This window comes from Nilaparvata lugens, chromosome 2 (assembly GCF_014356525.2).
Source record: "Nilaparvata lugens isolate BPH chromosome 2, ASM1435652v1, whole genome shotgun sequence".
NCBI classification, from domain to species: Eukaryota; Metazoa; Arthropoda; class Insecta; order Hemiptera; family Delphacidae; genus Nilaparvata; species Nilaparvata lugens.
Genome location: NC_052505.1, coordinates 34,060,127 through 34,075,875, shown reverse-complemented (window position 1 = coordinate 34,075,875; position 15,749 = coordinate 34,060,127). Strand labels below are relative to the sequence as shown.

General features: G+C 34.6%; 1 protein-coding gene across 1 annotated transcript; it reads left to right on the top strand.

Annotated features, from left to right (window-relative positions):
- The first annotated feature begins 246 nt into the window (after positions 1–246).
- On the top strand, positions 247–14,292 carry LOC111051065 (serine/threonine-protein kinase ATR-like). Its single transcript, XM_039421069.1, is given in 4 exon segments — positions 247–683; positions 685–726; positions 4,756–4,995; positions 11,511–14,292. Coding segments are annotated over 4 exon segments (537 nt in total). The 5' UTR covers positions 247–605; the 3' UTR covers positions 11,688–14,292.
- Positions 14,293–15,749: the final 1,457 nt, after the last annotated feature.

Genomic DNA, 15,749 nt, shown 5'->3' with positions numbered 1-15,749 from the left:
AGTAAGCTTATTTTAACTTGGCCTGCTCCCGCATCGAAAATCTAGGGATCTTATTATTAGACCTACATCTGTAGGTAATGTCATAGATACTATCAACTACAGGTGTGATACTAAGAAAATTAACTTAGCTGAGAAAAAGAGGTTGAGACTCAGTAATGAGAAACAGTGATGTGTGATTTCATAACCTAAAATTGAACAACATAAACCTTTTATTAAAATTTTGATACAACTTCAGTCTAGTTTTTCCTCCATGGTCATAATTATTTTATGATTATAGTGTTTTGTTCGATAAAAATATAAATAAATACATACTGTGCACAACATCGAAAGTTACATGTTCCCTCAATATTTCAAAATAGAATAGGTGTAATTCCGCTAAATTATCAAATACCTCATTATTATTATCTATGTGGATAAAATTGATATCACAATGAGTTACCGATTATCAATATAACGATTATTATTAATTCCGTATCCAAGTCTCAAAATTACAAAATTATTGTTTTAGTAACTTTGTAAATCAATAAAAATGTGAAAAGGTTGAAGTTGTTTGTTTGTGTTGTAGGTATGAAGCGCGATCGGCATTTGTGCGCTCGTCGGCGGTGATGTCGATGGTGGGATACATGGTGGGGCTGGGCGACCGCCACGGAGAGAACATCCTCCTCGACTCCATCACCGGTGGCCGGAGGGGTCACTCATGTCGATTTCAGCTGCCTCTTCAACAAGGTACCACTTGAGGCGTTTGAATTTTACAATATCCATGGGCTCGGTTGCACAAAAGCCTGTCAAATTTTAACCGTGATTCAATTCATATAATGAGATTTAATGATGTGTGATGCATTCTGCATGCAGTGTGCATAAGTGATGTACAATTTGATGAATAAAGTATTGATAAAATGAAATGCCACGAGAGCCAACCCGAGAAGCCTTCGTTTCAAGAAAAAACCTTCTTTTCCTTCTCTGATTGGATCATGGCTTTTGTGCAACCGGGCCCTTGTATTTTGCTGTTAAAAGGAAACTAATTCAAATTCATATAAAATGTGATGGGTTAGTGATTTTTGTGACTTGAAATTTTTCAAGTTTTTCCATATTTTTTCATTTATAGATGGATATTGGAGTATAATACTTATTTTTTATATTTATAATTAACCCATATTCCAAATTTTTAGTGTTTGAAAATATTTTTTTATTTATTTTTTTTTGGTTAAAAAGTGTGAGAAATTTGTTAAAATCGTTTCTAGGTCATCTTAAATTCGAAAAGAGAATTGTCTTAGTGAATGCAAAGCACAACACACAAAAATACAATATACAATAAAATAATCAAAATAACAGTACCTAACAATAAATATATTACTCAATTATGTTTTTCCAAATAAATATAACACAATAAAAAAAAAGACAAAATTGCTAAAATTAATAAATTGCTACAATATAAAGTCAGTTACAAAACCATTATCACAATTCATACATACAAAAATCAATTTCATAAAATTCAGTAACTGTATAAATCCATTCTTGCTGCAGGATAGATTTAACAGTTTTTTCGACTCTTACAAGAAAGACTTCTAATAGATAATGGCAAGAAATTATACAATTTTAATCCCGTAAACCTTCATCTTTTTGAGATCGTGAGTACTTGAGGTATTCAGTTCTTATGTCATTTCGATGCCACTTGTTATGATTATGGACTCAAGAGTGTTGGTAGCCAACTCCATTTTATACTGATGTAAATAGAGAAGCAGACTCATCACATAGACGGTCGGCAGAGTCAACAGTTCAATCTGAGCTTAATAATCATTTAACAAAACATCAACAGCTCCACGCAATCTTCTTGACATATAAAGGCCTTTAGATAGTTTCTTACTTAGAGACTCCACGTGTGAGAACCAATTCAGTCTATTATCAATATGAATAAATAGGAACTTTAGTGATTCAATACTGCTTGTTAACCTATTATTATAGCTAAAACCAAGGTACCTAGAATACAACATATTCTAGGTATATTGGCTAAAGCTATAGTAAACGCAATTTGGCGAGGCCAAGGTCTATAAATACTAGTATTTATAGACCTTGGGCGATGGTCGCACCATCTCTGAGTGAAATTGGTACATTAATTTCAAGCTTTATTATATTATATGCATATTATGATATTTTAAATATTGGAGATGTGTCAATCATAATTATGACAATTTTAAAATCAAGTTGTATTATGTTTTAGAGAAAAGCAAACAAATACTCGTTAGTTGTACAATTACAACAGTTTAGTGAAGGCTTGAATTTGGTGCTTGAACTGTTCATGTCCATTCCAAATTATTCAGTTAGAATAAAATGTATGACTGAATTTAAAAATCTTGAAAAAAAAATTTTCAATGAGAATAGAATAGAACTTAATTAACATAATTCAGATAATACAAAGAGAGAAAATGAAAACTCATTCACAAAAACACCTAGTTTGAAAAAATATTATTGGACGACCAGCATAAAATCAAATATGTTCGCTTCATTATTGTTCAAAATAATTCCAAAACAAATAAGTTACCAGCCTTTTCACAAAAATATGAATCGGTCTTACCGATTGAATATAGTGATAGATTCAAGGACTTTTTACACTTTTCGAAATAAATTAATTTTTTCAAAATACACATTGATGTGAAGCTTGTTTCTTTCTGAATTGAATCGCATATTCATATTTTTTTATCAATACAGCGGTTTTTATGTGAGGAATTGATATTTGACGCGGTGCTTTGTATGTAATTCTTATGGGAAGCCGGCGTTTGCCGGCCGAGAGGTCGGAGTTTGACGTAGGCTCATGCCATCTCATGCGCGTATATAAACGCGATCGAGGCAACCTGCTATACACTATCCTTGAAGATAAACTGGAACTATGTAATAGCTAAAATCTACACTTGTATTGATCTTCTCGACCTTTCTATCTTGTACACTACATATGCTTATTGCATTCAATCCTTTTTTAATCCCAATCAACTGACCTTTTTTCGCTCTTCCCTGACTTGAATCTCTAATTGCAAACTCCCAATTTAAGTTGAAGCCTGGACAATTATTAGCAATGTATGTTTCCCTTCCCTCTTCTATAAACGTTTCCAACAATACAAAAATATCATAACTTTTAACGAGATTATAGACTTCAAAAAACTTTTTGTATTATGAATTTCGATCCCTTCAACTTTTTACTATTCTTCGTTAAGTAGGCTATAATATGTCGCGATCGTTTGGAAAGTGGGCGATAATAGGTCCATTATTTACTCGTCTACCCAAGGCATAAGCTCTATTAACCAAAATTTAAGTTCTTGCCCCTAGATGACTAATACAGACTTATCAAGATTTTCCATTCGCTTAACAAACAAATCATTTTTCAATTTGAGAGCTATCACCTCTGCTTTTAGTTCCTTATTCTCCGTTGAAAGTTCTTTAATTTGATTGCACGAACCACTTGAATCTTCTTTTGTAGCTAATAATGCAAGCTTTTTGTCCATAACTGCACACAGTCGCTTTTCAAGCAGTTCCAACATATTCTCGATACTGCCCTGATCTCCCATTTCCACTTCTGTAGCACGTTTTTTATTTCCAGTTTTTACGAGCTCCGGTGAAATTTTTGCTCTTGGCCTCTTCTTTTCACTATCGTTCTGGCGAAAATATTTACCAATCGTGTTATTATTCATCACCCGTGAACTACAGTTTTAAGCACAATACACTATTTACCAAAATAATTTTAAACTAATATTGAAATACGAACTAAACTACAGTATTGAGGTTAAACACTGAACGCAATACAACTTGACGGCTGCCGACTTGAACGAACCGAGAGATAAGGGAGCAAAACAATTTTACGTCTGTTCAGCTCAACAGCTCACTAACAACTTTTTAATGAGAAGTCATGTTATGATAATATTTAAATGTAAACAAACACGAAGCAGATTAACTGTTTGAACTTTTTTTACTCATAAATGGAGCCATCATCACCCGCCTCTCCAATTTGCGTTTACTATAATATAGTCCAGTCGAGGAAGGGTTATAGAGGGAAAAGTTTGGAAGACAATCTTTGACCCTGCAGTTCTGTTTAGGGTAGTGAGGAGGTAAACATATCAAAAGTCCCCACCCCTACCCCTTGTGCTAAGGTGGTGGGGGTGCTTCAAAGGTAACATTTTTTGGTTTCTCGTATATAACTTGAAAACTATGCATCTTACGGGCATGACAGTTCTATACAAAATTGAAGCTTACATAATTTCCTACAATATTCATCCCACAACTTTTTCTATATCTCCTATGGTTCTCGAGATATCCGCTCTTGAAGGTGTGACATTTTGAAAAAACCACGTTTGGTTCCATTTTTTTGCACTTATAACTTTTTAAGAATCGGTGAAAAAAATCCATGCTGATTAGCTGATAAAGCATCAAATTCTCTTCAATTTGATGTATAATTTCACACTTTTACGCATTTCCCTACGACTGTTGCAGCAGCTTTAGTGTTGAGTGTGAAATGACTGAAATCTTCAGTTTTGGAACAATAGACCAAGTTCTCCTTTCATTGTTATAGAATTTAAAGCTGCTTAAAGATGACAATTTTTTACAGTGTTGCCAACTTATTGGTCTTGAAATTCAATTAGAGGTAGCTGTGATTTAAGAACGTAGTTTTTTAATATGAACCAAACATTTTTAGATGTGAAGATGACATATTTTTACAGTGTTGCCAATTGATTGGCGTTAGAGGTGGATGTGATGAATGATGTTTGGCAGGGTGACCGGATGGAGATCCCGGAAGTGGTGCCATTCCGACTGACGCACAACATGGTGTGGGCGATGGGCCCAACCGGCTACGAGGGCATGTTCGTCGAGGCCTGCGAGATCACAGTGCGTCTCATGCGCGTGCACATCGAACAGCTGCTCTCGGTCGTGCGACCCTTCATCTACGACCCACTGCTCGAGTGGAACCGCAACTGCAAACGAGACGAGTACACCGAGATGACCAACCAATGTGTAAGTCTATCTATTTATATTCTAAGCATACCTACATTGTACCCAATCGAGATGGGTTTTAGTGACTGACGTAATAACAATACGCCAATTATATATAAAAAATACTTCATTGAATACAGTATTTGATAAAATATAAATCCCATTTTCCACGCAGTTGAAACTCAATTGTCAATAACAATTATCATTTGAGGTCCACTGCAAACAGATATGTCACTTATCACACCAATATTGAATATTTAAGATCGTCAATTATTGCCGAGTTATAGATCCCGAAACATGGTCGCCTCATTTGAGTCTTTTTAATTATTAATTAAATTAATAACGTAACGCAAAAACGTAATTATTGTTGTGATCTATGGCAACTCAGCCTCACAGTGCTGATGTAACGAAACGGCTTCTCCAGCAATTTTTTTTAATTTCAATTTATTCACAACACACAAAAATACAATGAGTAAAAGCAATATACAACAAAACAATAACAGTAACAATGCTATTAACACATTAAAAGACAATATTGCTAAAATGATGTGTGCTGGAAGAGAGAGGGGAAAAATACCTTGCCAACTATGGTTTCCCATGTAATAGGCAGGTAAGGGTGTATAACTGAAAGTGAAGGGTGTGTGATAGGGAAGTGGAAGAAGGTGGTAGGTAGATAGGCATGGCTGAGGGAAGGGAAGATAGGATGTGAATTAACGATCCAGGAAACGGTTACAATTATTTAAAGATTGAAAAAATAATTGCTTTTTATCCAATTAATGATTTCCTGCTTCATTTTCTTTGTAATTTTAGCATTGTTGAGATGATGATCCGCATTTTATTGATTATTATAGTACTTAGATAAATAAGTTGCCGTCTAATTGTTTCAATATTAGTATTATATATCAAATACTTATTGGAAGTAGGTATCAAGCGGTAATGTCTATTTAATGAGTTGCTGGTGCATGGAAAATTGGTTCTATTTTTATTAAATATTTAATTACATTTTCAACATATAACTGTCTAACTGTCAAAACCTTGAATTCCTCGAATATAAGGTTAGACAGGAAAAATCTGGGTTTAATAAAAATAGATTTAATTATTAATTTGTGCATTATGAACAGTTCTTCCAAATGGGAATTATAACATAATTCTACATAACTACTCCGTATTGTATAATTGACTGTACTATAGTAAAACAAAGCATTTTAAGATGAGTTGGATTCAGAATTTTTCTAGCTGCATAAAATTTGTAAGAGAGATATTTCATCCTTCTGCAAATGAATTTAATATGGATATCGCATTTCAGGTTCTCATCTATATAGATACCTAGATATTTACAATTTTTAACTTTACTAATGATAGTGCAGGAGTTGGGGTCAAGGTTGCAATTTGAATGGAGTTTCAAGTTTAATTCTCTGTCTGGCTGTCCTAATTTATTGAAAGAAAATGTAATATAGTTGGTTTTTATATGTTTAAGCTCAAAGTATTTTTATCTAGCCACTTTTTTATGCTCAAGCAGTTTTTCTCTGCAATTTCATGAACCTCAGCCCACGTTCTTCCTGAGAAAATAGCTGCTGTATCATCAGCAAAGGATATTATGGTTGAGTTTTTAAGTTTTAAACTTAAAAGATCATTTACATAAATTATGAAAAGTAATGGCGATAAAACAGTACCCTGAGGGAGTCCATAAGGGGTGAGTTCGGTGGTATTAGTTTCATTAAGTTATTTACAGATAGGAATTGGGTTCTATCAGACAAGCAGCTCTTAATAATGTCAAGGAAGATTCCCCTAAAGTCATATATTTGGAGTTTATCAAAAAGAGAATCATGAGGGATGGTATTAAAAGCTTTTTTTATGTCTAATAGAACAGCAATGGTTTTTAGATTAGAATTAAGGTTCTGGGAGACGGTATCAGTAAATTTAATTAAAGCATCTTCGGTATTTTTACATATTGATTATTATTTATTATATTATGCTTGTTCAAGAACATCACAAGTCTTCTCTTGATTTTTTCAAAATTTTTTGCTAAATTACTGATAAGACTAATTGGTCTATAGTTACTTGGGTCTGAGGGATCACCTTGTTTGAAAAGTGGTTTTATTTTAGCTTTTTTGAAATGTTTAGGAAAGTAGCCTTGCTTAAAACATTTATTTAAAATAATAGTGGTTCAGAAATTATGTGGGCTATTTTTTTAAGCATCGAATTACTAATATTATCAATTCCTGGTCTTGAATTAATTTTCAGTTCCTTAATTGTAGATCAACCTCATTAAAATTTGTGGGTTTTAGGAAAAAAGAGTTTAAAACAGATGTGATATCATTGTTATGGAAGCTTGTGAGATTATTCCTAACTTTTTGGGCCTGCCTTGATCCCACATTTGTGAAGAAATCATTTTAATTAGCGGCGTCAACTCCAATTTTGCAACCATCCTTTTTATCTTCACCAATAGCTTCATTTATATATCTCCAAAGTTTTGAACTATTTTGGCTTTGTGATATACTTCTTTTGTTCTACAATTTATTATACTATTTAATGTGTTTCTATAAGTTTTGTATTTGTTTATCAAATCTACATTATAAGGGTCTTTTTCAGCTTTATCATGCATTTCATCACGAACGATTATTGATTTAACTATACCTTCTGTTATCCAAGGTTTAAGGGGACGATTTTTACGAGGAATTTTAATTACAGTTTTACTATGTTTTTTGATATTTATCAAACAGTTAACGAATTTCTCAACAAGTGTGTCAATGCTCTCATGACTTCCAAAAACAACATTCCAATTTTCCTTCTCCAAGTGATTAATTAGAGTACTGTAGTTAAGAGAGGTCTTGGTATTATACAGGGTCTGTATAATAAGTAACCGGACTGACCTCAGGATTTTTTTTATTGGCAAAATATGTACAATTTTCTATTAGATATCTTTAAAGTAGTCCCTATTGGAGTCGATAACACGCTGATACTGGATTTTCAAATCCCTGAACGCTCCCTGGAAGTCGGCAACCTCTATGCTGTCTAGAACCCTCGTCGTAGCACGTTGAACGTTTTCCAGAGTCCCAAACCGCGTCCCCTTAAGTTGTCTCTTTATCTTGGGGAACAAAAAGAAGTCCGGTGGTGCCATATCCGGGCTGTAAGGAGGATGTGGCAACGTTACCCTCAACTATTTGGCCAACTGCTCGGTGAAGAGCAGGCAGGTGTGCGACGGAGCATTGTCGTGATAGAGGATCCACGAATCGGCAATCCCCGGACGGACTTGATGAACCCGGGCGGTTAGTCGATGGAGCACCTCTCTGTAGTACTGGTTGTTTACAATTTGGCCGGGTGGCACAAACTCTTTGTGAACGGCCAGTACTACAGGGTATCAGCGTGTTATTGACTCCAATAGGGACTACTTTAAAGATATCTAATAAAAAATTGTACATATTTTGCCAATAAAAAATTTCCTGAGGTCAGTCCGGTTACTTATTATACAGACCCTGTATTTATCCTTATCGGCCGTATTGGATTGATTTTTATCATTACCCAGATGGAATGATACTGAATAATGATCTGTAATTGTCGTTTTGAGAATATTCTCCAACAAATAACTGAAACTATTATTGGCATTTTTGAAAGCAAAATATGATCCAGTCATGTCTCAGACGTATTTTGTAACTCTCGTACTCCCGTTAATGAAAGATTTAAAACCTCTGCTTTGTAAAACAGAGGTATTTACTAGAATAAATCTTTCTTTTGTCTCAAACGTCCTACTATGTTTCATGAATTTCGTGTACATACCTCCGTTTTCAAGGGAGTATCCCATACTATACACAATAGTTGTTGGCCACAAGTAGAACTTCAGGTGATTGTCATAGACATTCATTTCATGCTTCACTACACTTTGGATTACACTTGATGAAGACAGGAGATATTATCAGTCAGAGAAGAAAGCACCTGTCTGTATATTTTTCCGTTGGCCTCATCGTGGTCCTGCAGCAGATTCCGCAGCTCCATCATACTGATCATGAATCTCTCGGAACTGGTTACACCAGGAAGAAACCCTCTCGGACACTCGGTCGAAGCAGTTGACTCCCCTATATTCACAGCAGGTATATCCAGGAATGAAAGGTAGTTGGAGTGTTAATAATAGAAAACAAACTTAAGATTCGTCTCCATTACTAAACTGAGCAATTCTATTGCAGATATGAATGCTAAACACGTCGTTGAACACGTCAATGCCGACAATAAGTGCATGATTTGATGAAGTACATTCATTGATAGCCATTAATATCACTCTCAAGTCGTCCATCACTCTCTTATTATTTGTTTCAATTACGAAGCTCTGAGAGTTTATGTTAGTGATACTTTTCACACATACGTTTTCAAATGCAATATTTGCCATAGCTACCCAATCTTTATTGTTGATAGCTTCGCGATTCCTTTAGATAGTCGAATTTTGTCACGTGCTCTATATGCAAATGATATATTAATGTCTGTGTGTTCACCGAAATTGTGTATGATTGATAATCGGCTTTTAGATGTTCCTTTCACTACTTTCAGTTTTGAAATACTATTAAGAATTGTTCCAATTTGAATTTTCACTAGTTGTTGCACTGCTACTCGATTTCTTCTTAAAGTCCGTTGAATATCATGAAGCCACTCCATAATTGGTTCGGTCAATGATTTGCTGGACAGCTTTCATGTGGCATGGGCAGGCGGGATCACTCGCTTTGTGCTCAGATGGTGTTGAGAGCTTCTTGCAGTTTGAACATGTTGGCTTCACAGCTGCGTTAGGGCACTGATTAGCATTATGACCACTTGATGAACAGTGTGCACAAGTAGTGTTTTCTTGTTTGCAATATTTAGTTACATGGTCGTGTTGTTGACATTTATAGCACCTTGCAGCCACGATGTAATTTCTCACCCTACATGATGAAAGTTCTATATATACTCAACCATCGTTTATTAAGGCTTTTATCACTACCGGATCATACTCCGCTACCCAGTGCACAGTCTCTTTATTTCTTGGTCCAACCTTGAATAATGGCTTGAAACCGGCTGACATTTCCGATTCTGTGATTTTTCCACTGTAGTTCCTTGAGACTACATTTTTCAAATTTTCATCTTAATTAAGATCGCTTGGCATGAAAATTTTGGGCTTCTTCTTTTTTGGCTCCGATACATTGTATTTTCACGATACTATACTTTCCAAAATCTTTTTTTGTCTTTTTCTGAATCTAACACCATTAATACTCCACCACCCTTGATGTTAATTGACTTTTTAACTCTCAGGTTCCGCTGGATCGACATTTCAGACCGAATTGAGCTTCTGGTTCTTCTGCTCACCTCCTTCTCATCTCCTTCCACTTCCGCAGGCTTGATTATTATCACTTCCTCTTTCGGTTGAATCCTCACTGGCTTACCTCCATCTGTCCTTGGCTTCACCTTTGATGGCAGCTGAAGCATTTCAGCATAAAAGACGGCTTGTTCCTTGGTTTTATTTCTTCTACTTTTTTAGAGATGCTCTTAATAGATTCAGCTATTTTCTGGTGTTCCAAAGCTGGAGATAGATGCATCAGAGTTGCAGTCCTTGTTTCAACTTTTATGAGACTTTCAGATAGTCGGCTGTATAATTCCAAAAATATATCATAATCTACTCTCAGGTCTTTTCTTCTTTCAAACTCCTGCGTCGCCCAGCTCTTGATGGAGGAATGAAGATCCTTGATTTCCTTGACATCATTAATGTAGTCTTGGCAGAGGCTTTCAAATCCGCCTTCCATGGTGCTCAAAATCCTGGTCAATGTAGTCGTATTTGTTTCTTCTACGTCATCCTCATAATCCGGAATTAGAAAAGTAGACGGTCTTTCTGGTGTTTTCATACGTTTATATTATCACCCGATGTCAATAACCTCACACCAAAAAGAAAATAGTTTTCACTAAAGCGATTAATTGCTGACAATTATACCGAACCGACCTGAATCGAATCGAATAACTGCTGACTCCGTAATCACTATGAATGATACTAACTACACTACTCCTATACTACTGTTGAACGATGCTCACTTTTCGAACGCTCGAATTAGACTGAATAATTCAAATAATTATTAAAATCAAATTGGATAATTTCGATCATCCATCACACAAACCTAACTTGGTCACTAGTACCTAACTAATACATTTTCCCCAAACACATGACATGACTTTGAGGGCAAACCATCCAAAGTAACGAGGAGTTCCAAAACAACGTTATAGCCTATTAAACTTATTTGGTGACAGAATTTTATGAAGAGAGTTTTGGTTGGCTGGTCGGTCCACTGGTATAATAAATGCTTCAACCTTCACGGCACTTATGTTGGAGAATAATCATAAGCGTAAATAACTTGTAGTGAAAAAATCATTCTTTTGTATACATTTGTCTTTTATTTATGGCCAATCGGAGGTTGAAAAAATGACCCTCGTAATCTGAATGATTTGAAGCTTAATGTTGTAGCTCTGAGAATCAAACTAATTCGTGCTTTGTATTAATCTTGTTCAATGAACATGTTTGCCTGTTTCAGGGTCGAGAAAATACACTGAACATCCAGCATCGACTGCTCGGCCATGTGAGGAACAATGACAAAGTATTCACCGAGCGTGTTCTATCGGTCGAGGGCCAAACTCAGATGCTGATTGCCGAGGCAACCAGCATTGACAATCTCTGTCAAATGTTCATTGGCTGGGGGGCTTACCTGTGAACATCATTTTAAATTATGCCACAAAAATAAGTTACCCTTCCTAATGGCTGAATTACTATACTCTGAATAAATTAGTACGAATAATACTAGTTATAGTTTAAAATTGTAACCATAAATGACAAAGTTCCAAATAGGGTTAGGTCTTTACTTTCTACTAAGGACGTTAATTTCTAGTTACCAGAATAGTTGAGAAAAATAATTAGAATCTAGTGATATTGGAGTATTTTTAAGAATCTCAAAGTTATCATTATTCACGATCTAGTGACTGGAAAATGGATTTTAGTTTCGTATAATAAGCAATAAAGTGAGTAAACTTGTATGGCTTTTTGTTCGTGGGGACTCCCTTGCAAGAAGGTCCCGACTCGCCTAAATATAAGCCATTAATGGTTAACGATTGTTATACTCTAGCCGGGACTAACAGTTCAACGTTCTGATTCCATTACCCTGGAGATGGGAGTGATATGGCTAGCTAAAAACTTTTGTTCAAGCAGTAAATTTATAAGTAGTCAAATTATTGTTTAAGAAAATGTGCCTTATTTTTAGACCAGCCACTAACTGACTGTCGAAAACCGGAACAATGGCTTCCGACTTGGGTGTGCTCTTGCAGGTCAGCTGTTACCGAACACTGTTCGCTTGTCTGACGAAAATGTTCTGCGAAACGTAACGTTATTGGCTGGCCTCAGGTTGGATTCCCACAAACCAGTGACAGTGAAAGTAACCAGCACAGTAAAAATATAATTACTATGAGTTCTGATCTTCTGATTTGACTCAGTACGGCCTAGCGAGTATGAATAATACCATTTAACCGTATAGAAATAATATTTTACTGTGTCAGTCACTTTCAATGGTATGTGGGAATCCAGTTTAATAGGTAAGGGTGTTGATACCACAAGCCGCTTTTAGTTATAAATAACTTTAGCTCAATGAGACCCATAAGCACTATCTTTGATAACGTTAGAAGATAAAGTTTCATTTTTTATAATGGGTTACATTCCGGTTCTCGTTTGAACTGAGATTGTATATAAGGCCTCACGTATTTAAGAATATTGAAAATTGTCTGTGATAAAATTAATATAACCTTCATTCTACACCGTGTCCACGAACAGGTTTACACGTTATCATATTATCACGTTCCCATTCATGTACCGAACTTTTTCAAGTTTTACACAGTTTACAAAGTATGTTCTAAAAATATTCTGGGAAAATTTCAGCTCCCTAACCTTTGTAGAAACAAAATGGCGGCATATTTAAAATTTTTCTAATCCTCTTCCTATAAAAACTACTTTATATGGGGTTACTTGAAGGAAAAAGTTTATACCCATAGTTTCAATAATGATAAGGAACTAAAACTATCAATAGAAGAGGTACTTCTCCGGATAGGCCTACCGCGGAGTTTTTGTAAGAGCTTACAAATCATATCTTAAGTGCTTTTATCAGTGACTTGTTGTGGTTGGATTTGAATTTGAATAATTTTGGATTTCAAGGTTTTTTATTAGGCTATGCTCTAGTTTTTTCATTTAAAAGTCATATTGCCCTAAAGTGTAACAATAAAAATATTTTATAAAACCAAAAAAACCTTTTTAATGTTCTTAAAATACCGTTTTTCAATATGCCGCCGTTATTCGAAATATTTCGTTTCTACGAAGGTTTGGGAAATGAAATTTTCCCAGAATATTTTTAGAACCTACTTTGTAAACTGTGTAAAATTTGAAAAAGTTCGGTGCATGAATAGGACGTAATATAAAATCCAACGTGTAACCAAACCTCTTCGTGAGGCACGGTGTACATGTTTGTGCAGTGGTGGAAGTGATAATAATGTGGTAGTTCCATGTTAAGTAAAAAGACTCTCACTTGTCACAATCGAAAATCTATTGAAATATCTTCTTACTGCTTTCGGTTGTAATTCGCGTTAATTAAGTTGAGATTGACTATGTGGTAACAACCAAAAATTTGAGATATTTTCTAGATATTTAAACAAATTTCTGGTTGTCTTGATAAACCTCCAGTCTTTTTATTCAACATGCTATATCCTTGTATCCTTATAAGACTGATTTAAAAATTGTGTATGTTGCATTTTTTTTTAATTATTGAGTTACCAATGTATGTGGATAGCAATGAGTAGGCCTAGTCATAGATATTTTATATGAAAATTTAAATTTAGGCGATTTAGCAACTAGCTAAAGGGAAAATCTGTTTCACTTGAACTTGATATGAAGTAAAATTTTAATTTGATACGTGCCTTATTTATCATATGGGTCCTAATATTAACAGTAGGCCTATATGCCTTGACATTAACAAAAGGCATTTGTTTGATTCTAAAAATAACAAAAAATAAATGTAGATAATTTTCTGTGATTATACGTTCATATCCTTTTATTATTATATTAATTGTTTATAGTTTTATAAATAATGTGTTTAATAAATAATTTAGTTGTGATTAATTTTGTGTAATTAATGAGTTATTGTTATAAAATATGCACTTCTATATTTAACTCAAGTCTTAGAGCCGGTTTCTATCTCGGGATTTAGTTAAGTCATAGCCACCTGTATTAGAGGTGGCTATATGGTTAAGTTCTAGAATTTAAACAGCTGAGGTCAGAAAATTAGCTTTTCCTACAGTTACGTTGAAAAGTGGCCATTGCTGCACTGATTACAGAACGCAAAGAATCACTTTTCCGCTCTAGTGCGGGAAAAATTTTTCTGCACTCCAGATTTGCAACATGGCAACGCAAAATACTTAGTAGGTTATATGGAGCATCAGTGCAGCAAAATCAAAATGAAGTTGGTAACAGTGACTGGGCTGCTATAGTGAGCAGAGGTGCAAGGAAGCACAACGCGCTAATTATTATTCATTATATATTATAACCAAGGACAACGAGGGGACTTTAGGATTTTAGGATTAAGGTTTTTATCAATAATAAAATTACACAGGAAAACATTTGATGGATTTCAGGCAATTTTACCCATAATTACCCACTTTTCATATTCAATGGTAACTGTAGGAAAAACTTAATGTGAAATACGTGCGCAAAGTTCCTCTGCTGCACTCAAGAAACCATTCCGCCCTCGCCTACGGCTCGGGCGTAAACATTTCTTTCGGTGCAGCAAACTGACACTTTGCGCACTAGTTGCACAAATAACTATTCCAAAACAGGGCGTAGTCGCAGCAAAATATTTTTTATTTTCTCATTTATATAATTAGAAAGGTTTTTCCTTGACGAAATGAAACATTCCCAAATAATTCAAAATAGCTGAACTTTATACTATTTTATCTTTATTTTATTTTGTGTTCAATTTTCTAGTTTTTCGAAATTTAATTTAAACGTGGACTATGACTAAGCCCCGTTTTCGAATATGTGATTTTAAGAAAATAATTTCTTGAGAAAAATAAAGTGTTTGAATAAAAGCTTGTTCACCGTCGATAATATTAATAATAATAATATTTTATTCTCAACAAAAGTATAACAAAAACAATGTAATACAGTTGAAAAACGTCACAGATAAATAACATAACATAAAATATCAATCTTAAAATAAAACTCTAATAACATTTAACAATTCATTAAATTTGCAAAATTTAGATAATACTTTTTTTCACTCTAACAAGAATTCGTCAACCTCATAGAAAGCCTTCTCACTGAGAAAATAATATAGTTTTGTTTTGAATTGTTTTTCTTCAACAATACTTCTCAAATCAGCTGGAAGTTTCACAAAAAACTTTTGTCCCCTATAAGTAGGTGTTTTCTCAAATACACTCAGCCTATGTCTCTCAACTGAAATGTTATTCCTTCCTCTAGTGTTATAGCCATGAATATCTGAGTTAACTTGGAATGAATTCAACCTATCCTTCACATGTAATATTGATTTGAAAATGTACAATGATGGAACAGTTAAAATACTTAGGCTACTGAAAGACTCCCGACATGTCTGTGGAAATTTGAGCCCCTCCACGTATCTTATTGCGGACTTTTGCAAAACAAAAATTCTTTGAATGTTTTGCTTCAAGTTACTCCCCCATAATTCAATGCCATAAGCAATGTGGGATTCAATCAGTGCATAGTA